Genomic DNA, 23644 nt, shown 5'->3' with positions numbered 1-23644 from the left:
AACTCTCTCCCATTTTAAGTTATGTGAGGTGATAATGTAAATCATGTAAAGCCCTCAGGCTTAAAAATGACACTACTCATGTCTCACATATTTGAATGACTTAAATTCAAAAGGAAAAAGAAAATCCCTGAAATAACATAACAAAATTTGATTTAAGTAAATATAATACTGTGCTGTGTGAAAATTACACCATTTACCTTTCTATGAACTCGCTATTTTTGATGATATTCTACAATAGTTACTTAATCTTGATCTTTTTTGTTTTTAGTATATGCAGAATCAAAGTGACCCAGGCTCTATAGATCTAACAGTGAATATACTTACGATGGGATACTGGCCAACCTACACACCAATGGAAGTGCATTTAACCCCGGAAGTAAGTGTCTCAGAGAACGTTGTCCTTTTTTTTCATATATTGGTGCGGCCAAAGCATTGTAGACTTCTTAAACACACACGTGCACAGACATATTATCTGTCACAAAATATTTAATGAGTTTTTCTTTTCTTTCTTTTTTTAAGATTTCATTTATTTATTCATGAGAGACAGAGAGAGAGAGAGGCAGAGACACAGGCAGAGGGAGAAGCAGGTTCCACACAGGGAGCCCAATGTGGGACTCGATCCCGGGACTCCAGGATCACGCCCTGGGCTGAAGGCAGGTGCTAAACCGCTGAGCCACCCAAGCATCCCATGAGAGGGTTTTTCAAATCACACAAAGATCAGTGTCCTTGTGGTCTCTGGAAGGCATTGTTGCTCAGTGAATGTCTGTGTCCCGTCTGGCTCCTTCTCACCCCCCGAGTTCCCTGGCTGACCATCAAGAAGATAACGGCACTGGTATAGCACTACTTGGCAGTTGTCATTCCGTCCTGGTGTGGGCACTGCGGGTCTCGTGGGCGCCCCTGCTCAGGGCTTTGTAGGTCAGCCACAGCTTTAGGCATGCTGAGGATTTACAGACAGGAGGGAGGATCCTAGGCTTGGGAACTTAAAATCTCTTCACCATTCATTCTAATATAGGTGACGTGGAAGAGGGCTGCTTCTGGTGTGGGACCGGGAAATAGGAATGCAGGGCTGAGGGTCTCCTGCAAAGGGCCCAGAACAGTGTGGAGTTGCAGGAACTGGGAGCCCGGGTGGGAAACAGCCCTGTTGGGGCTTTTTGTTCCATGTCCAAGACCATGTCTTTCAGGATTTTCTTCTGTTTCTGACCCCACTGATTGCTTTTGTATTCTTTTTGTTTGTTTTTCATTTACTGTTGAAGCACAGTTGACATACTATGTTGCACATCTTCATCTGTTTTTCTTCCGCCTCTCCTCTGGACACTAATGCTCCCAGAGCCCTGGGCCTGAGTGCATGCGGACGTCCCGAGCTCAGCACCCTAGATTGCGCTGGTACCTGAGTCCCCACCCTGTGGGGTATTCGACTGCTGTTTACAGATGCAAAGGCTCTGTACTAAGCTGCCTGCTGGCTCTGTAGCTTCAGAACCTCCATGTGTCACTTCCAAGCGGAGCCTCCACCAGAACACCCGCACTCACCTACCACCTCACAGCGTTCACCAAGCCGGACACATCCACCCTGGCTGTGCCTCTTGTGGCCCTGCCGAGTTTTTTCGCTTCTTTTTTCAAGATAGTTCAGACTACAGGGACTTTGTGAGAATAGTTCAAAGAATCCTCAGAACCTGTTGCCTGTGTTTCCAGCCCTCCTATGGTGCTCATTCTCTTTGCGTGGATGGGTGGAACATTCCTGCCGTTTGGGAAAGGCTATCTCCTACCTCCTATCCCTAAATACTTCTGAGGTACTTACCAGGGCATGTTGTTGAGTCAGACGCTTGATGCTGCTGTAGTAATTTCATCCCACGTGTAGTCCTCCGATTTTGTCCAGATGCAGCCCAGACCCCACACTGCAGTCAGCTGTAACAGCTTCACTGCCCTCTTTCTGTTTCTTAACACTCATGTGTTTCAAAGCCACGTGCAGTTTTCATGAATTCTCTCCATGGGATGTTTGTGATTGAATTCAGGCTGTGCTTGTCCAACCAGAATCCCACATGGATTTGCTCAGCATGCTAATGCTGTCCATGTGCCCCTGTCAGTGGTGGTGGTGGTGGGTGGTCTATATCATCACTTGGTTAAGGTGTTAGCTGGTTTCTTGAATGTGGTTAGTAGTCTTCCTTTTGTAATTTAGAAGTAATCTGTGGGAAGATATTTCAAGACCACATAAACCTTTTCCCCATCAGACTTTCCTGCTGGGAATTCCTGCCTGAGTCCACTTTCATTGTGATGCCCCGCAGCTTTCTCTGCATTTGTGTGAACTCTCAGACTCTCGCTTACTTGCCACGGTGTTCACACTATCCTACATCCGGGTGCTGGGGCACCTCATAGGCCCTTTGTGGACTTTTACTAACTTTTTGTTTTCTAGCAAAAGATGCGTGAGACCTACCATACTGTGTCTTTTTAAAAATATACCTACAATACACGTATAAATAAATAAATGGTAGGCAGAGTGTACCAACAGTTTACCACTTTGAGCTGTACCTTTGACTGGCTCAGAAGTTTGTCATCATCCAAACAGAACCCTGCACTTATGAGCACTGCCTCCAATTCCAGCCACCCAGACCTGGGCATCCACTAACCTGCTGTCTCTGGATTTGCCTGCTCTGGGTATTAACAGAATTAAAATCACATTTTGTTGCCTTTTGTGTCTCACTACTTCCACTTGGCATCCTGTATTCAAGGCCCATCGATGCTGCAGCCCATGTCGTACTTTCTTCCTTTTTAAGGGTGAGCGATACTCCAGGGTGTGCTCGGATCATGTTTTTGTCTCTGTCCAGAGGGACCATCCCAAGTTGCTATAAATGCTATCAGAGCAGAGCACTTGGAGAAGACCGTGAGGAAGGAGCTCTTAAAGATAAGTGGGCATGGTTATGGAGGCAGGTTCCCAAGTGGAAGCCCAAGGGAGGACAGTATGGTGCCCTTGGTCAGGCAGAAGAGGCACAGGCCAGGCCAGTGCAGGTAGCGGTTCAGAAGGAAGGGACCTTGGCAAGCCTTTTACTCTTTATTCTAAGAACCTGGAAGTAGCCAAGGACACTGACAAGGGAATGAGCAGAGTGCACAGGGCCGTGAGCTGAGGGTGCCACGGTGTTCAGGGTAGATAGGAGACAAACCGAGGAGGGCTCAGGAGTGGACACGGGGTAGAGACATAGAGGTCTAAGCAATGAGTGTCACAGAGAGCAGGATCATCTCACTAGTTGAAGCTTGAAGCAGCACAGACCATCAGCTGTCCTGGGTGCAGAGTGGTGGGGACATCCAGGGAGCCGAGCAAAGAGTGGAAGATGGGGTGTGCAGCAGGCTTCCAGTGTTTGACAGCACCCGTCCAGTGGCGCAACACCAGTCCTGGCATGAGAGCAGGCAGGGAGCCCGAGACGTGTCAGGCTATGGCTGGGCCTGCAGACGGTGTCTCTACCTAGGGATGGCCTCTGGAATATATATATAACGTTCATTATATATGCCACTGGCCAGGGGAGCCCCAGTGGGAGGTGTGGAGACTGCAGACCACAGCCTGTTGGTACATTAGGTATCACTTCAGGTAGCATCTCATGTGAGAGGAAAACCCTGTTGTGCTAGAGTGGTGCACATCTTCATGGTCATAGAGTAATCTAGAAAGGGGCACCTGTGTGGCTCAGTGGTTGAGCTTCTACCTTTGGCTCAGGGCGTGATTCTGGTCCTAGGATTCAGTCCCACATCGCCACCGCCCACCCCCCACACCCTCACAGGGAACCTGCTTCTCCCTCTATCTGTGTCTTGGCCTCTCTCTATGTCTCTCATGAATAAATAAATAAAAATCTTTAAAAAAAAAAAAATAATAATCCAGAAAAATAACTGTCAAAATATAGAACTGATCTTTTCATTCAGCTGTGAAAAATTGTTAAATCTTTGTAAATTGAGCAATATGTGGTTCTTTAGATGAACAGTGTTTAGCATAATTACATTTGTTGTTTTCCTTCGGCAGATGATTAAACTTCAGGAAGTATTTAAGACATTTTATCTCGGAAAGCACAGTGGTCGGAAACTTCAATGGCAAACTACATTGGGGCATGCTGTTTTAAAAGCAGAGTTTAAGGAAGTAAGTTTGTCTGTTTCATTTACTTTTTATAAATATGTTACTAGAATCTTTTACATTGTGGTTGAACTTTGGTAGCAAACAAAGGAAGAGGTTATTCAGTAAAACTCAGCACTGGCTTTTCTGGGTCAATAAAATTAAATAGTTGAAGGATTAATATTCCAATCAATAAAAGTCAATAAGAAATCAATGGAAGTAGAAAAGCATTTACCTGAGAAAAGAGCAAAGGTATGCTGGTTTCAGCAGCACATAGACTAGAATTGAAACGGTACAGAGATTAGCATGGTCTCTGCACAAGGATGACCCACAAATTGGTGAAGCATTCTGTATTTTGAAAAGAAAAGAAAAAAGATCAAAGGATGTGTAGAGGCAACTCATAGAAGCAAGACTAAGAAACCAAATTCTTTTTTTTTTAATAAAATAATTTTTTATTGGTGTTCAATTTACCAACATACAGAATAACACCCAGTGCTCATCCCGTCAAGCACCCCCCTCAGTGCCCGTCACCCATTCACCCCCACCCCCCGCCCTCCTCCCCTTCCACCACCCCTAGTTCGTGTCCCAGAGTTAGGAGTCTTTATGTTCTGTCTCCCTTTCTGATATTTCCCACACATTTCTTCTCCCTTCCCTTCTATTCCCTTTCACTATTATTTATATTCCCCAAATGAATGAGAACATAAACTGTCCTTCTCCGATTGACTTACTTCACTCAGCATAATACCCTCCAGTTCCATCCACGTTGAAGCAAATGGTGGGTATTTGTCAGAAGAAACCAAATTCAGTGACATATGTTCCACTTCTCTGCCGGTCCACGGAGTACAGATTAAACTGTAGCAGACACTACACTGTCTGATGAGAGTTCAACCAAGGCTGAGAGTTTAAGGACCAGCGCCTCCTGCTAGCACAAGACAGAGCATGTGAGCTTTAGGGTAACTGCTTTCGCCGCACACCTGCAGCCTCTCATCACTGTAGTGTCAGTTCTGGGAATTCCTCTTAAGGAGACGTTTTTCACAGATTAATGAACAAGCCTGTTTGTTGCAGCGCTGTTATTAAAAGGGATGTTATAGGAGAGGGAAGTATATACAGTGTACTGATGGCAGGAAGAAGCAGGTCACCAAACAATGCCTTCATATTCTGGTTTTAACTTCAGTTTTGTAAATTAAATTCAGTTGTATACACTAATTTAAAAATTTACAAGATTTCAAAAAAAAAAAAAATTTACAAGATTTCTGTTTTGCTAGCTGTTACAATGCACTAATGCAGGGTATCCTGTAGATCATACAAGCACATACACAATGTATATAAACTACACGTGCCCTCACCCGCCTCTGCACAACTGACCTTCTGCAGGAAGATGGCGTGGCTGCACTTCTTTCCCTGAGGCTGGTCCTGGGGGTGGGGTGAAAACCTCACCCAGTCCCTGCAGCTGTCCTCCACATGGAGCCCACTGCGTGCGTGTTGGGTCTCTGCCATGGGGACTTTGTGACTAGGAGTGGGAGATGGCGTGAAGCCCAAGGTCCCATTTGCATGTATTGTGTAAATCACAGGCACATACAGAAGGAGGCTAGGCCAAGTTCATGATGATGACCTGAGTGCTTACACATTCACTCAAATCTTTTCACAAAGGCATCTGCTAGATCTTCTGCCTGCTTCTTCCAAACATATTCAGTCACCGCACCTCATGCTGTGTCTGCCTCCTCCAGCGGCATTCCCACCACCATTAGAAGGACTTTGACGAGCTAAGAATGGGACATGGGGGTGCTGCTGGACAGGTATCAGCAATGGGTAGTTCAAGTAATGGTAATACTCCTTTACTACTTTAAAAAAATCCTTCAAGAGAGGAATTTTCAAGTGCAGTATTGAGTCATTTTATTCTTGTATAATCAATTACTTCATTTCTTCTTGTTTGGTGGCTGATTAATTTCCTAGTCCCACACCCCACAAAGTTTGAGAGCAAAAAGAAACCTAAAATTTTCCAGAGATTGTGCAGACAGCTTCATATATGATACATCTGTTTTCTTTAAGGGAAAGAAGGAGTTCCAGGTGTCCCTTTTCCAGACACTGGTGCTTCTCATGTTCAATGAAGGGGATGGCTTCAGCTTTGAAGAAATAAAAATGGCCACGGGGATAGGTAAGCATCCTCTGCTCTGGGTGGATGTGTGGTGTCTGCGTGTCTTTGTTCCTAAAACACCTATTTGTTCAAGAGCAGATGCAGACTCAGTCTCTGCTGGTCACACCTGAGAGCGTGGCTTCTTTTGCCCTGTGGAGTGTCTGATTCACTCTGACGGTGGCTGGGGCCTGGTTTTCTCCCCATTCAGAGGACAGTGAGCTGCGAAGGACATTACAATCCCTGGCCTGTGGCAAAGCACGAGTTCTGGTTAAAAGTCCCAAAGGGAAGGAGGTGGAAGATGGAGACACGTTCATGTTCAACGGAGAGTTCAAGCACAAGTTGTTTCGGATAAAGATCAACCAGATCCAGATGAAGGAAACTGTACGTACAGGTTTCCTTTTTCTACCTGCGGGGTGCTCGCCAAGGGGCCTGTAGTATTTACGGTCCTTTCAGGGTGCTCCTGAAAGCGTTTAAAGTAACATTAATTAATTTGTTATTCGCGGTAGGAACAAACATGAGAAACAAATGTGTGTACATCAGCACCCCTCTTCACAAAAGTGGAGTGGTAGACCTTCCTATGCTGGATTCTGTTAGTGTGGAGAGCTTGGTATCCAGAACCTAGTCACTTGCCTTATTTTTGCACAGCACATTTCATCCTTGCTCTCAGCCAGGGTCTGGGGCGGAACTGGTGAGGGTTGTGGGTGTCACAGACCCACTGAAATCATAGCTGTGGTCTGTGTAGATGGAGTGTATCTGTAGCTTTCATGGGATTCTCAGGTGTCTTGTATCAGGAGCAGATTCTGGACCACTGCCCTCGGGCCCTTCCTATAGGAAGCGGAAGGCCTTGTACCCCAGAAGGGTTGTCATGCCTGCAGGCCAGAAGGACAGTGGCTCCCCTGGCCCCCACTTCCATAACAGGGTGTCCAGCTGGCCCCTGGCCTTTTGAAGGCATGAAGTTACTTCACACAATACAAGGACAGCTTTAATTGATTGGAGGTGGTAGATCACAGTTTTCTCCACTCCCAGCAATAGAAACTGGTGGCTTCACTTACCTAGAGGTGTTCAGGTGTAGCCCAGTTGGAAAATAAGTTTAGATGACAAAAAGAAATGTAAAAGACCAGTAAACTATATAAAAGATGTTAATTCTCATCAGTAATTTTTTTAACTCAAATTAATATTCCACTTTTCATCAATTTGGGTAATGTTTAAAAGTTTGATAATATCCAGAGTTGGCAAGTATGTGACAAAACAGGCATTCTTTTTATGTTTCTATTTTTTAGAAGGTGCTTTTAGTGGGCAATTTGACATACTTGTTAAAGATTTAAATGCATAAATGCTTTGATGCATCCTTTTTAATATTAGGAATTTCTGATAGAGTGACTAAAAGATGAACAGTTTTGGAGTTATAATTTCAAAGTGGGACTGTCCTCGCTCTCTCCCAGAGATAATCCCTACCGCCGCTTTATTTGCACTCAAACAGCTTTTTCCTATGATGTAAATATATCTTTTTTTTTCTTTAACACAATTATTCCGTGTATGCCATTTGTTTATACCATTTTGTAACCTGTTTATTCTTTATGATGGGATTCTTTCCATGTCAGGACTTGGTTTTAATGGGTGCAGAGTAGTTGGTCATGTGAATCTGCAGGAGGTTGGCGGTGCCCTTGTGGAAAGGCATTTAAGTTGCTTCCCTCTCTACTGGAAATAAGGTTACATTGAACATCCTGGTACCAAGATTCCCATGTGCCTGTTAGATTGTTTCTTTAGTATAAAATCTTTGCCCTGGAGTTACAGGGTCAAAGAACGTGTACTTTTGTTAGTTTGACAGCCCTTTGCCAAAGGGACAGGTCTTCACCAGGTTTCAGTGTCAGTTTCACAAAAGGACCAGCCCTCCCTCCTCCACCTGCCCTTTGCCCAGCCTATTGTTACAGGCAAAAACTGTTCATTGCCATTTTAGCTTGAATTTCTTTGAGCATCTTTATGCCATTTTGTAGTGTATCCAAAGTATGTAGTCTTTGATTCTCAATTCTTTGTTTTTTAAAATAGACCTAATACCACCTCAGCTTGTGTGAATTAAATGAACAGTGTGTGTGTGAAACCTCTTGGCCAAACACTTATAAGCACTTTAGAAATGTTGGTGTGGCTCTTTTATGGTGAGCCATTTGTATTTTGTCTGATTGTTTGTTCAAGTCACCGGCACATTTATTGGCATGTTCTTTCTCACGTTAGTAAATGTTCTTTTTATGTTAAAGAGATTGACCATAATTTGTGACAGATAATTTTGTGTTTTCAGATTTTTCTACATGTGGAAGTTTTTTAAAGTTCTTAAATATATCCTTTTCCTTTATGGTTTCTGACTTGGGTGTCATGCCTAGGAAAAACCTTCCTTTGCCCCAACATTTAAAAATAATTACTTGTATCTTTACAGTAGTTTTTACATTTAAGGCTTTCTTTGAGCAGTGTAATTTATAAATTACTTTAATATCAAAAAGCAATCTTAACTATACTTCCTCTTCTAAAACTGAATTGAAAATACCATCCTCTGACAACTTGCTTGAATTATCACCTTTGTTATATATTAAATTCACATATTATGGGACAGTTTCTTAATTTTATTGATCTGTTTCATAGCCAACACCCAGATTCTTTTAATTAATTTACACGAATTCTCAGTTTTCTATTTTTTAATTCATGAGAGAGACAGGCAGAGGGAGAAGCAGGCTCTCCGCAAGGAGCCTGATGTAGGACTCAGTCCCAGATCCCGGGATCACGCCCTGGGCCAAAGGCAGACACTCATCCGCTAAACCACCCACCCAGGCGTCCCTTCTCAGTTTTCATTTTTACCATACTAAATCTGATTCATATCCATGTTTCTGTCGATATGAATATAACTCTTTTCATAAGAGGTTTCTATGGGAAGTCTTGTATATTTGTTTATCAGATAGTTAGCAAATACCCGTTAAGCACCCTCTCTGGGCCAGGTCCTCTGTGAAGCGCTGAGAATTCATCCATTAACAATAACATATTCTTACAAGTCTCTGTTTCAAGCAACTTTCAGCAGACAAGTACTAAATGATTACACACTGATGAACTGGTTACACTTGAGGTAAAGTACAGGAGAGCCCCGTCTGATAACCACGGGTCAGGGATGGCTTCCCAGCAAAGACAAAGCTGAGCCAGGTGAGGTCTGAGGAGGCAGGTATATAGACATTGGTCCGGCCTATGAAGGATTTGGGGAAGGCACAAAGGGTCAAGAAATGCTGGCGCCCTGTAAAGGGGACCTTTCCCATTGAACATGTATAACTGGTCATTGCCAGTAAATATTAACACCATTTATCTTTGTGTATTTGTCTTAAGTACAGGGAACACTAACCTTTTTGGGGTCGTGGATCCCTTTGGAAAGCTTGGCTTCTGTCTTTCTGAAACATGCTTACCTCATATGCGTTCACCTCCTCTGAGCTGTGGACCTCCACTAGGTTGCTCTGTAACTAACATGAAGTTGTTGCCAGTATTTGCTGTTTGCTTCTGATAACTAACTGCTTTTTATCCTGTTCAGTTTTTTTTTTTTAATTGCTCCTTATATGTTAAAGGTTGTTTTAGATCAAGAATAGGTTTTCAGTTTTACTGTGCCCTTGTGGCATCTGTCAGGATGATCATATCATCTCACCTTGATAGTCCTGTGATACTAGTTACATTAGTAGGTTTCCTGATGTGGAGCAGAGCTCACATTTTTGGAATCAACTCTGATAGCCCTGTGTTTTGTTTTTGCAGAGCTGCTGGATATAATTCAGGATTATACAGAGTTGATAGTGTTTTGTAGCTTTTTTATAAGGGAAACATAACATTACATTATTTTTCAAGTTTCGATACTGAAGTTGTGCTGTCCTTGGGAAGCACGGATAAAAATGCATAACAGAAAAAAAAAAAAAATGCATAACAGAACGGGATTTACCCAAAGTTTACATCAGAAGTTTCTCATCAAACTCAACAATATCAGGTATCTCCGAAATATATCTTTAAACTTCACTGTTTTGTGTGCCTATACAGGTTGAGGAACAAGTCAGCACCACGGAACGAGTGTTTCAGGACAGACAGTATCAGATTGACGCTGCTATTGTCAGGATAATGAAGATGAGAAAGACTCTTGGTCATAATCTTCTAGTTTCTGAATTGTATAATCAGCTGAAATTTCCAGTCAAGGTAAATGTACATTAACTTAACTGGGAGTATCACACTGAACCTTGAAAGAGCATGATCATTTTTTAACACTTTGGAATCATTTGTCCTGCATCACAAGTAATCATTTACTGCACAAATGTACCTTTGTGTGTACACCAAGTGTCAGAAACTGGCAGGTGATGGTGATAGCAGGGTCTTTATCCCACATGCTCTTTGTCCCCATTGTAGGAATGAGAGAGTTCCCGAAGACTCCCAGCTGCAGGGGATGTTGTATTTGTTGCCTTTTTAGCAGGGGTAGGGGAGGCATGTGGTGGAACTCCAGACGGTGTTTCTCAGTAGTGTAGCTCTTCAGATTATGTTGTGGGATTCTGAGGAAATCCTGCTAACAGCTGTTTGTTCAGCAGCAGCAAGCCCCAGAGCATTTTGTGTTTTGATAATTTCTCCCTGTTTCTGTCCACGAGAAAGTCGACCCTGAAACTATGACTCCGTGCATGTTTCTAGGACTGGGAGCTACTGCCCTGGACTGACCAGTTAGGGAAGCATTAGGAAAAGCTCTTTAAAACATGTGCATTCCCCCCTGGAAAGTCTGGGACTCTCGTGAGACCTGGTTTTTTAGTGCCTGAGCCTGCCCATGTTCCTCTGGTGTGGAAGTTCTCTGATTCTGTGTTGTCTGATTTGGTAGAGGACCAGCTGCCCTTCCACCCTCACTGAGGAAGTCAGGTTGAGGTAGATCAGTGAGCAGACACTGATAAGGCCAGAGCTCTCTTACCTGAGCAAGCCAGGGCTGCTGTGTTCTCTGTAGTGCCTGCGCGGTCCTGAAACCCTACCTCTAGCCAGAGCGAGTGTTCATTTTCCCTGTGCAGATGAGAGACCCAGTAGTTAAAGGACTTGGTGGATGAGGTGTACAGTGGCCGTAGCAGCGATTCTGCCTTGGTCTATTTTGTGAATGTATGATCTATTAATGAATAGAAGGTTAGGCCTTTTGATAGAAAGGCGCTTCCTACCTCAGCAGAGCCAGAGCCACCCTTCGTGCACAGCCTATCACCATGTTGTCCATTCAGCACTGGAGCCCTCGGGATCTGGGGTCACCTACTTCCATAGAGCAGAAATAGTAAATATATATTAACACAATAATAGTACTTAGGGAGAAATGTCCTTACTAAGGATGAAGATGCCCTGAGACATAATTAAATTGTGTATGATGTATGTCCATAATTATAACCACACACTTAGTGCATCTATTATGTCCTCCTGTGTTTGTAAACCAAATGCCACTATAATGGAGGGTTTTATTTTTCTTTTTTAGCCTGGAGATTTGAAAAAGAGAATTGAATCCCTCATAGACAGAGACTATATGGAGAGAGACAAGGACAATCCAAATCAGTACCACTACGTGGCCTGACGTGTCGGCCAGCTGTTTTCTCTCAGCAAGACACTAGAATGTATCTTCAGAGCAGTGAAGCACTTCTGTGCTGTTTCCAGGACTTCTGACATTGAGCCAGCATGGAGGCTTTGGGATTAGAAGAAGAGCTGATTCTCGGATCGCCCTTTCACAAAGTCTGAGGGTTTGCAAACAGCATACGCATCTTTCCCACCAGCCCTTCCTCTTACTCTTTTTGGTGTTTCAATTGTTTCTGTTGCCCCATTGCAGAATGACTGAGATTGGACAAGAAGACATTGTATAAAGGGGTTTTTCCTTTGTGAGGTGTTGCTCTTGTGGCAGAAAGCTGAAGGTTTGGTTTGGGGGGTGTGTGTGTGTGATCATGATCACATGGCTAGAAAGATCCTCCCTGCTGTGTTCTTGGGCTGCAGGGATGACCAGTAGACTCCTGAAGGCAGGCTCTCTCAGCTGATGGAGGCATAGGCTAGAAACAAGAGCCCGTGGCGGGCAAGCATTAGGAAGAAACCGTTGGTGTCAAACACTGGCTAATCGATTATGCAACCTAATCCTGGTATCTGTTTCCTTTATTTTCCATACATTCTAAGCTCTGATGACTGACTTTTTAGAGCGAGGTTTCTTGGTGAGACCTCTCCTGTGTGCCGAGACAACATGGGGTCAGGTGTGCTTGCTGCAGTGAACCCACACACGTCTTTGTTCTATTTCCACTGAGTTATTTGTGAATTTTCTGTTTAGGGGTTTGGGGGACAGTGTGTTTGCGTTTACTCTTCTAAGATTGCGTCTAGCAGCCCCTGTTTTTGCATTGGGGTAACTGCTGTTTGATTTAATTGCAGTATTTGTACGATTGCTCTAATAAAGTTTGGTTTGTTTTTACAGTCATGCGCAGGGACAGCCGTTGCTATCTGTGCTGTGACCACTGTAAAAAGTTTTATAGGAGACTGAAAGTCTTGATATTGTGAAGCAGAGGTTATTTTGTCAAAAGATTAAAAGGATTTTGGTGGCACCTGGTTTCATGTTGTGTGTGTATAGGTGAGGTTGAGCAGGGGGACGATGATGTTAGTATGGTAACTGTAACAAAGATACTTTTCTGGTAACATTTAAAGTACTTTATATTTTACATGATAGCATGTTTCATTTTTATTAAAAGCTACCAAAGGAATTTTGATCATGGTATAAGTGTTTAAAGCAATATTTTCTGGGATATACCAAGTTTATATAATTTAATTTTGTGCTAAATTATTAAAAACTTCTCCCTTTTTGAAACATGCGTGTTTAAAATAGGACATCTTTGGGGTTTCCATGTGAAAATCCTCACCCTTGAAGTATCACTATTTCTATATTTGTAAATTTTCAGTTGTCAATTCTATAATATGTGGTCTATAAAAGACCAAATAGATTTCTACTTCTTAAATTTTACATTCATTATTTCTAGAGATTGTTAATCTTGTAATTTAATGTAGACTTACTCTGAATAAAATTAGTTTAATTGGCCTTAAAATTACATTAATAAAACTTGTGGTATACAAACGACACATTCCTCATAACTCTTTAGCAACTTATAGGCCATGACCAGGACAACGGACAGAGAAATGCAGATGCAGGGCAGACGGGAGTGAAGCTCTCCTGTCCTCCTGCATCACAGTCGCCTGCTGGGCTGAGCCAGCAGGCTGATGTCTGCCTTTGTGTCCATCAGGTATTGTTACAGAGAAAGGCCTATGTGGCCGAACAAATGGTGTAGGGGAGTGGGGGGCGGGGGGAGAAGCCACGAAGTCGTAGAGGAGTTGAGATTGCTTGTGGTAAGTGATCATGAGCCCAGAAAATCTAAGAGAAGCTGATAAAAAGCTGTGACCAAAAAAAGAAATAAGTTTTTAACAACACAAAATTAGCAGAAAAGTCTAAATATAATGGAAGGTCATGTTTTTTGTTTTTTGTTTTTTTTAATTTTATTTATTCATGAGAGACACAGGCAGAGGGAGAAGCAGGCTCCCTGCAGGGATCCCAATGCAGGACTCAATTCCAGGACCCTGGGATCACAACCTGATCCAAAGGCAGACGCTCAACCACTGAGCCAGTCATGTTTTCAATAGCTACAAAACAATGACAAAATTTCTAGTAGCAAACAGGGAAGGTTCCACATGAAAATTGTGCTTAAATGACACAGGAGCACAGACAAAGCCTCCTGAGGCAGGGAGCAGATGCCCACATGTGCCTTACCTGAGAACACAGACAAGGTGATTTTAAAGTCACAGGAGAAAAGCGGGTAGGCAGAAATAGCCACCATTTGTTTTAACACCTGTCCTGGTGTGCCATCAATGAAATGACACGCTCCTGACAGAGGGCAGCCCTCAGGAACCAGATGGTCTATAAGATAACCCGGCGTGAGCACCATGTTGCCAGGGAAGACCTGAATTACCACCTCAAAGAGAAGCAAAGTTGGATGACTCTTGGCACCAAGATGAGTTCCAGTGATTTAAATGGAAGAAGAAAACCTGAGATACGATTATTTTTATTCTCATTGGAAAAAAATCTAACCATGAGTTGAGATACATTCCTTTCTTAAGTGACAAGTGGCATTCTGAAAGTTGGCACAGCACGCTGCAAAGCTCTGGAGAAGACCAGGACAACTGAGTGCATGGAGCTGCCAGTGGGCAAGGGTGGGCCAGCAGCCCGTGGTGTGGGGAGGGTGGGCATGCTCTGGGTGGGCCTTAGAATGAGCCGGGCCAAAGATGAGGGTACGGGGAACGCCCACCCACTGTGATTTCCAGGAAGGAGAAAAGCCACTCTGGAAGCGGGCTGCACTCCAGGGGTCATCCTGAGACCCGTCCGTTTAGCCGCTTGTAGGTGTCTGGACGTCATCCTGTGGAGAGGCCGCCCGGCTGGGCAGGAGTGGGGATTGGGGGCTGGGGGCCTAAACAAGCCACTGGGAAGCACTGGGAAGCTCAGGCTCCTTCCAGCAGTGGGGAGACTGGCCTGCAGGTGGCTGTGGGTGGATGAGAGCCCCCTCCCCCATCTCAGGCCCCGGGTGAGGGGCCCAGGGTGATGAACTGGCCTGTTGTGCTGGGCTGCAGGAGGGCAGGGCCTGGGGGCAGTCGGGGGGCAATGGAGGCTGCAGTATGGATGTAGCCATGGGCAGGGACGACCTGGTGGGCCCAGAGTCACCACGTGGGGTGACGGGTTCTCAGCAACCTCACAAGCCTGGATCAACTTCGGTGATGCTCGTGTGTGCATGTGCACCTCTGACCCAGAGTCCATTGCCGCCCACTTATGTGGAAATACCTCTGCTGTCCTAACGTGACGGAAGGGTTCCTGCCATCCCCCGGCCCGTGGCAGAGTGTGTGTGTGTGTGTGTGTGCACGCCTGTGTGTGTCAAATGAGGGATGAGTTTGAGCGAACGTGTGAGATGGCAGGAAGGAAGGGCGTCCTGGAGGGCCAGGAACAGGGCACAGGGGCCGCATGCCCACCGTGCTGATTTCTGTCAAAACAAATTAATGACAGATGAGGAAGACCGGAAGGGTGCCCGTGCCCCTGCGCCCGCCGTCCTCAACTTCCTGTACACGGAGCAGTGCTGTAATGGTGCAAACCTCCCTTTCCTTGACCCCTGTACGTGCAGTTTCTCAAGTCTGTACTGCACACAGGACATGAGGCCCGGGCTCCCCCCACTCCCCCGAGCTGCTCCCCTGCTGCTTTCTCCAATTTCTGACCACTCTCAGCAAATCACCTCTGTGTTTCTGCATTTGGATTCTTAATCAAACCTGGCACGCGGTGTCTACAAGCCAAATGTCCGTCACTGGCAGGGGCAGCCTCGCCGTCCTCCCCAGAGCCCAGGAGTGGGCTGGCCCGCACCCGCCCCACGTGGCCCCACAGCCCAGACTCGGCTCCTGCCCGGGGCCCGCTCGCACTGCTGACGGGACACGCCCTGGCCGTCTGCCTGAATCCTTATTCTGCACAGCTGCTCCTCCTGACTGCGCAGGGAACTCCAGGTTCAAAGTCATTTCCTCAGGGTACCTGGGTGGCTCAGCGGTTGATCGATCCTCTGCCTTCGGCTCAGGGCATGACCCCGGGTCCCGGAATCGAGTTCCGCATCATGCTCCCTGCAGGGAGCCTGCTTCTCTCTCTGCCTGTGTCTCTGCCTCTCTCTCTGTGTGTCTCTCATGAATAAAGTTAAAAAAAAAAAAAAAAGACAACAAAGTAGTTTCCTCAGAACTCTGAAGATGCTGTAAGTTTCCACTGCCATTTTGTAACCTGTTTTTTGGAGTGTTTTCCACAAAATGTTGAGGTCTTGTGTTCCTGACTTTTCCCGTCTAGTGGAGCTCTCTAGTGCTGCCTGACCACCAGGACACGGCTCCATTGGAGAGGGGCCCCCCACCACACCCTTCCCATTGCAACTTCCCTGGGAGAAAGTCTAGCAAATGCCTGCCACATGCCAGTGGCAGCGACGGCCTCTGCAGCACTCTCCCCGCTGGTTTTCTGAGCACTCGGCCCCACAGCACACCCGCTTCTCTGGCCGCGGGGTCTTCTCTGCCCTCAGAGGTCCGGCCACAGAGCGGTCAGGTTCTCAGGTTGGCACAGAGCCAGCGGCCCAGAGCTCGGGCTTTGTGGGCCTCATGCGGTCACTGTGCCAAGGCCTCCTTTACCCCAACTTTGAGACGTCACTTGCAGCAAATGGCTCATTACCAGGCCACATACACAGACGCAGAGTCAGGGTCTCTTGGTTGGCTCTGGCCTAAGTCATAGGCCTTAGAATGAGCTGGGCCAAAGATGAGGGTACGGGGAACACCACTGCGATTTCCAGGAAGGAGAAAAGCCACTCTGGAAGCAGGCTGCACTCCTGCATGATGCACTTTCTGCATCACCGTGCACCCTCCTCCCTGGTGCACCCCTGAAACCGAATAGTGGCTGCCACCTGCTCCAGTGGTCCTATCACTGGGCTCCACTCGCCCATCTCCTCCAGTGCTTTGTAGGGTGCATCTTGCCCAGCAGGGGCAGCGTCAGGTGCAGGACACATTCCCTGAACATAGGACTGGCGAGGTGCCAGGATGAGACATGAGGAAGGATTTGAGGTGGAGAAGAAACACAAGTGTGGGTGTGATGAACCAAGGAAGGAATCAGAGGAAATGGTCTTTGGCCTGGGAGCTGTCAGTCAGGGGCTGCTAGAGGCAGGCAGAGGCAGGGCTCTGGATGAGGACACGATGAGGTGTACAGACTGGGAGGAAAGGGCTCAGTAGAGAGATCATGCCCAAGGGTGTGTGCGTGTGTGCATTGGTGCATGTGTGAGCGTGTTTGCCTATGTGTACTTGTGCATGTGTGTACATACATACATGTCATGAGTTCTGTGCACGTTTGTGTATGCATGTTTTGTGTGCATACATGTGTGTATATAAATCTATTTGTGCATAAATGTGTTTGCGTGTTCATTTGTGTTTATGTATTTGTGCACATCTGTGTGTGTATACACGTGTGTATGTTTGTGCATATTTGTGTATGGATATATTCTTGTGAAAACAAGTTATTATGTAAAAGTTGGTACAGATGTGGATAAATGCAAAGCAACAGACTGTAAACCTGGGGAGATTTTGAAGGGTTATCAGTGACGAAGGAATTGAGATCAACTGCTTAGTAAGCCAAGACATTGCATTTGACAGTGGACACTGTGTTCTGGGTCTCTTCCCAGTGATGGAACATTCTCTAGGCGTGGGAGTCAGTGCCAAGAGATAGTTTCAGGCTGCAGCTCTGAAGTCAGATGGCACAGGGGTCAGAGCCTGGCTCTGACACGGTCCGGGTGCCCCTACAAAAATTACTTGAATTTTCTAAACCTGGTTTTCTTGTCTTCTTGAAGAGGATAATGCTAGCTAGCTCGTGGAGTTCTGAGTTAATGCGTGCAGGGGTCCTCATACCACATTCTGCCCTCCACAAAAGAGTGAGTGGCGTCAGTGCCCATCACAGACAAAATCTGCTCACAGGAGAGCAGGGAAGTATGGGAAGGGAATAAACTGGCCAAATGCCCTACGAAGCAGAGAACTAAGACCAACATCTCCATCACCCACCAGACAGGCGTGTTAAATACAAAAACACACGGGGTAAGATAATGAAAAACGATCTACCAGGAAAACTAGTCAAGAAATCAATAGTGGCCTCATTCATACCAAGCAGCACCCAAGACAAGATGTACTTCCAGAGACGAAGAGCTCACTTCAGAAGAAGAATGGGTGCATCTGCCAGACTTAACTGTGAATGTGCAGGCATCTAAGTAACAGTCTCAGGAGGCTCGGAGCAAAATCTGGCAGAACTGAGAAGAGCAGCGGCAGACAGATCCGTGTTTGTAGTCGGAAGCTTCAATGCTTTGTTCAGTACTTGATAAACAGAAAACCAGGAAAAATATGAGCTATGATCCACCAACCTGACCTTTTTTTTAAAAAAAAAAAAAAAAAGATTTATTTATGAGAGAGAGAGAGAGAGAGGCGCAGAGACACAGGCAGAGGGAGAAGCAGGCTCCATGCAGGGAGCCTGACACGGGACTCGATCCCGGGTCTCCAGGATCACGCCCTGGGCTGAAGGCGGCGCTAAACCGCTGAATCACCCAGGCTGCCCCTGACCTTGTTAATTACGGAATACTGCGCAATAGAACCCCTCGCAGTGTGTGGGGATGTGTGTAGCATGGGACAAAGGAGTCTGTTTAAGAGGATGAAACTGTACAGAACGTCGTCGGACCACCGTGAAATTAAATTAGAAACCTAGGGATGCCTGGGTGCCTCAGTGGTTTGGCGCAGGCCTTCGGCCCAGGGCGTGATCCTGGGGTTCGGGATCGAGTCCCATGTCGGGCTCTCTGCCTGGAGTCTGCTTCTCCCTCTGCCTACGTCTCTGCCTCTCTGTGTCTCTCATGAATAAATAAAATTTTTTAAATAAAATAAATTACAAACCTAACAAAGATCACTCTAAATAACTAAATGTTTGGAAATTCAACAATGCACTTTTTTTGAAGATACTATTTTTAAGCAATCTTTACTCCAAATATGGAACTCAAATTCACAAACCTGAGATCAAGAGTCATGCGCTCCACTGACTGAGCCAGCTGGGCGCCCCTGGCAATATACTTCTAAATAAATAATCCAATGATTCTAATATAAAGAGAGAATGTAAGTAGATGATATACTTTTAAGTAAATAGCCCGTGACTCAAATAAAACAAGGAAAATTAGAAAATATTTTGAGCAAATAGGAAAACACAATATGTGAGTTTATTTAAAAAAAAAAAAAAAAAGGGATCCCTGGGTGGCGCAGCGGTTTAGTGCCTGCCTTTGGCCCAGGGCGCGATCCTGGAGACCCGGGATCGAGTCGCACGTCGGGCTCCCGGTGCATGGAGCCTGCTTCTCCCTCTGCCTATGTCTCTGCCTCTCTCTCTCATAAATAAAATAAATAAATAAATTAATTAATTAAAATAAAATAAAAAAATAAAATAAAATAAAATAAAATAAAATAAAATAAAATAAAATAAAATAAAATAAAAAAACAGCTAAAGGGACGCCTGGGTGGCTCAGTGGTTGAACATCTGCCTTTGGCTCAGGTTGTGATTCCGGGTCCTGGGATCAAGTCCCACATCAAGCTCCCTGCATGGAGCCTGCTTCTCCCGCTGCCTGTGTCTCTGCCTCTCTCTGTGTCTCTCATGAATGAATAAAATCTTGAAAATAAAAGGTGAAAAATTTAATAACAGTGACATAAGCATCCACCTTCAAAAACTAGAAACAGAAGAGCCACTTAAAACCAAAGTAAATGGAAGAAAATAAAGTAGAAATTAGAAAAGCAGTTAGAGAAGACCCACAGACCCTACGAGCCTGTAGCCAGACTGGTTAAAAGGAGAGGAAACAAAAGTTATCGAAACCAGGACTGAAAGGACACAGTTACAAGTCCTGCGGAGAAGGCTGTGAGTCGGTTTACACCAGTAAATTCTATGGCTTCGCTGGCACAACCGAATTTCACGAGATTCACAAGCTATTCAGACAGACACGAGAAGAAACACAAAATAGATGATTCTGTCACTGTAAATCTTTCCACAAAAATACTCCAGAACGGAGTATTGAATGGAGCCCCATTCACAACAATATCTGAAAATGTGTGAAAGACATGTTACACCTGCACACAAACACGTGCACTGGAAGCGACAAAGCATTGCTGAGAGTCACATAAAGAATAAAACAAAGAGCAGCATTGTGTCATCAAGGTGTCTGTTTTCTCCGAGCTGCTATGTGCATTAAATCCAATGTTCACCAAAATTCCAGCAGGGTTTTCCTTTGTAGAAAATGATCAGCTCGTCTCAGAACGTGCATGCAAACTCAAAACAACTTGTAAAAGAACACCTGTAGAGCGACCCCTCCCTAGTTTAGAGACCTGCTGTGAAGCGAGAGACAGTGACACAGATGAAGGAAATGGAGAAGAGAGCGCCACCACACACCTCTGTGTGCAGTGGAGTCACTTCAGGAAAGATACCAAGGGAATTTATTTATTTATTTATTTATTTTTAAATGTTTATTTATGATAGTCACACACACACACAGAGAGAAAGAGAGAGAGAGAAAGAGAGAGAGAGGCAGAGACATAGGCAGAGGGAGAAGCAGGCTCCATGCACCGGGAGCCCGATGTGGGATTCGATCCCGGGTCTCCAGGATCGCACCCTGGGCCAAAGGCAGGCGCCAAACCACTGCGCCACCCAGGGATCCCACCAAGGGAATTTAAGGCTAACACTAGTCTCTTTATCAAAGAGCTATCCATATGCCACAGATGGGGGCAATGAACACGGATTTTTTTCTCGCACCATCTGCAAAATTTAATTTGATCATAGGCCCAACTGTAGAAGCTAAAACCATAAAACTAGAAGAAAACATAGGAGAAAATCCTTATGATACTGGGAAATGCAGAGATTTCTTAGAACAAAAGAAAAAGCATGAAGCATGAAAGAAATCCTGGTAAACTGGATTTTAATTAAATTTAAAGCTTGCTTTTCGAAAGATATTAAGAAATAGCAAGCCACATCATGGGAAAAATATGACAATACTGCAAAGTAGTATATTCAGAATATATTTAGAAAATACTTAGAATTCAAGAAAGCAATAAACCGTTTTTAAAAATTAGAACAAAGTTTGAACACATAACTAAAGATAGCTGAATGGTGACGAGCCCATGAAAGGACCTCTCCATCTTGCTAGTCCTCAGGAAAATGCAAACTAGTCACAATGAGATGGAATTACACAGCTGTGGGAAAGACTGGTGATATTGATGAGGATGTTACTGTGGATGGACGATAGTACAACTGCTATGGAAAAATGTCCCATGGGGATCCCTGGGTGGCTCAGTGGTTGAGCGTCTGCCTTCAGTTCAGGTCATGATCCCAGGGTCCTGGGGTCGAGTTCCTAATCGGGTTCCCCATAGGGAGCCTGCTTCTCTCTCTGCCTGTGTCTCTGTTTCTCTCGAATAAATAAAATCTTTCGAGAGAAAGAAAGAAAAAAGAACAAAGAAAAAAGGAAGGAAGGAAGGAAAGAAAAGAAAAGAAAAAAGAAAAAAGTGTCCAATGGCTCCTTCTTAAACATGCACGCCCTTATGAACCAGCTTTTCCATTCTGAGGTATTGACCCATAAGAAACAAAAGCATTGTTCGCTCAGGAATGTGGTTTTGAATGTTCATCACGGCTTTGCAGGAAACAATGCAAAAGTCCTTCAGTAGGTGCGAGGGTGAACATACAGTCCTGCATTGTGACCCACTCCCTCTGACCATTCTCACGAGCGACAAATGTGGAAATATCTTTGTGTTGATTTCAGTTCCCGTTGTGTCTCCTACTATTAGGAAAGGCTCTTTAACCACCTTTCATTTCCCAAAGAAGCACAGGCCTGGGTAACCTCACGCCCAGCCCCACGCCCACAGACTGCGACCTGGTGAGCATGTCCTTGGGAACATGAGCTTAATTGAAGTTACACACTTATTCCTGCTGTAAACGACTTGGGACTGTGTGAGTTACTCTGCTTTCCAAGAATGTTTTAGTTCTTTTTTTTTATGAGTTCCTTTTTCATAACCCATCTAAAAGGAAGACTGCTGTGGCTGGAGTATTTCAAAGAATCTCTGGAAAGGAACTTAGAGATGTGTACAAGACGTGCAGAGAGGACGTTCTCAAGGACGTTACCTTAAACTAGGAGCCAGTCCTGGTGGTCTCCGTGTCCTAAAGGAGAGCACTGGTTTTCATAAGCGCTGCGGGACAGGAGTCTCCCTTCTCCCCTCCCGTGCGCACGTTTCGCTTGAAAGTTGATGGTTCTCTTTCCTGACGTGTTACTCGTTAACTTATCCTACAACTTATACTTTTATGCTTTTGAGTCACGATTTACTTGCCTTTTGTACCGTTAAAAAAAACCCCAAATAAATATTCTTGAGGTAAGGGACAGGAGAACTGAGAAAGAGAAGTGAAAAGTCTTGTCCCCACATAGCAGATGCCAGTCGGGAGGTGGCACGGACCCAGCTGTGACCCCGAGTGCACACGGAGCGCCCCGCGTCCTGGCAGGCCCTGCGCTGGCAAACCTCCCCAGGCCGGCGACCGCCAGCCAGTCCTCGGGCAAAGGCGACACGACGGGCAACTGCACTGAAACAGAAATAGAAGCAAACGCCCGGGCCTGTGTGATAAACGGGCAAAGGAAATGGGACGCCCTGGACGGCCGCTGGGTCACGGGGCAGGAACTGTAAGGTGCCCTGAGCACCGACACCGTGTGTACCGCCCATTATTTCCGTGACTGTCCGCCTTCGGAGTCCTGAAGCACATTCCAGTCCCAGCATCACAGGCCGCATTCTCACCTCCCTCTTCTCCTTTGTCACTTCTTTCTTCACGGGGAGAAACCTGCGAATTACTACTATTTGCACAACAGCAATACACGCACAAGGAGTTTAGGGGCTGCTCGCTGCCAGCCAGCCCGCGGACATGGGGAAAGAGAACCGAGCTCTAGCACCGGCCCTGCCCGCCCCCACTGCAGAGGCAGCAGGAGTCTGCGGCCGGGAAGCCGCACCGTGTACTCGGAGCAAGTGGACGTGACACTTGCGGGGAATCGAGCACCGATCGGGAGAGTGGCGGACAGCGGCCCCCAGGTCTGCGCTGGACACAACCAGAGACACCTCCCAGGGGCCGAGCCGCGACGCGCGGACAAGAGCAGGAGGGAGGAAGACGGGGAAGAGGAAAAGGGGAAGGGGGGAGGAAGGAGGGGCGCCGTGACCCTCGCGGCTGCCACGGCTGGAGGTGGCCGAGGCCGGGGACCGTGTCGGAAGCCCAGACCCGGGGAGCCTCCAGGCACGCCGCGCGCGGAGAGGGCTTCGGGGCCCCGGAGCCACTGCTGCCCCCCGCCCCGCCCCGCCCCGGCCCGCCCCGGTCACCGCAGCCCCCGGGGCCCCGCCCAGCTTATCTCGCGAGCACGCACGTCCGGGTCCGGGCCGCCCCCTCGCAGCCGCAGCCACACTCGCCGCGGGTCGGCCGCCCAGGACGGCCCCAGGTGGGCCTCGCTGCGTCCCCGGGGCGGCTTCTCCGGCTGCAGGCCTCGGCGCGCCCGTCTCCTCCTCCCGCCAACGCCCGGGAGCCGCCGAGGGACCCTCCCTCGCACCCGCCTCCCGCGCCGACGTCCAGGTCCAATCTCCCCGCCCCCTCCCAGGCTGAGAAGCCCGCCCGGCGTCACGTGGCCCCGCGGTCACGTGCCTCCGGGTCACGTGAGAGGCGAGCGCTCGCCTCGGCGGAGACGTCGTGCCCTGTGCTCTCGCGAGGCTCGCGGGGTCACGTGACAGCGCGGGCGCGGCGCGGCCTCACGTGACGGGCGCCGCCGGCCGAAGGCTCTCCT

The 23644-nt window shown here is 46.5% G+C and overlaps 1 protein-coding gene, 1 long non-coding RNA gene and 1 other non-coding gene across 3 annotated transcripts in view; 2 read left to right on the top strand and 1 right to left on the bottom strand.

Annotated features, from left to right (window-relative positions):
- CUL4A (cullin 4A) overlaps positions 1 to 12799 on the top strand; it is a 42848-nt gene extending 30049 nt beyond the window's left edge. Inside the window, exons 15-20 of the mRNA XM_072782309.1 lie at positions 269 to 376; positions 3998 to 4111; positions 6134 to 6239; positions 6427 to 6599; positions 10266 to 10418; positions 11704 to 12799. Of these exons, the coding sequence (XP_072638410.1) occupies positions 269 to 376; positions 3998 to 4111; positions 6134 to 6239; positions 6427 to 6599; positions 10266 to 10418; positions 11704 to 11799 (750 nt within the window). The 3' untranslated portion in view covers positions 11800 to 12799. The remainder of the gene's footprint in view (positions 1 to 268; positions 377 to 3997; positions 4112 to 6133; positions 6240 to 6426; positions 6600 to 10265; positions 10419 to 11703) is intronic.
- LOC140608497 (U6 spliceosomal RNA) lies at positions 4339 to 4442 on the top strand. Its single transcript, XR_012010519.1, has one exon. It is a non-coding gene; the product is annotated as a U6 spliceosomal RNA (small nuclear RNA).
- Positions 12800 to 20281: 7482 nt separating the features above from the next.
- On the bottom strand, positions 20282 to 23558 carry LOC140607799 (uncharacterized). The gene is made up of 2 exons (XR_012009707.1): positions 23234 to 23558; positions 20282 to 22662 (listed from the first exon to the last, which is right to left on the bottom strand). It is a non-coding gene; the product is annotated as an uncharacterized lncRNA (long non-coding RNA).
- Between the last annotated feature and the right edge of the window lie 86 nt (positions 23559 to 23644).

This window comes from Canis lupus, chromosome 17 (genome assembly GCF_048164855.1).
Source record: "Canis lupus baileyi chromosome 17, mCanLup2.hap1, whole genome shotgun sequence".
Classification (NCBI taxonomy): domain Eukaryota; kingdom Metazoa; phylum Chordata; class Mammalia; order Carnivora; family Canidae; genus Canis; species Canis lupus.
This window is presented reverse-complemented; position numbering and strand designations above follow the sequence as displayed.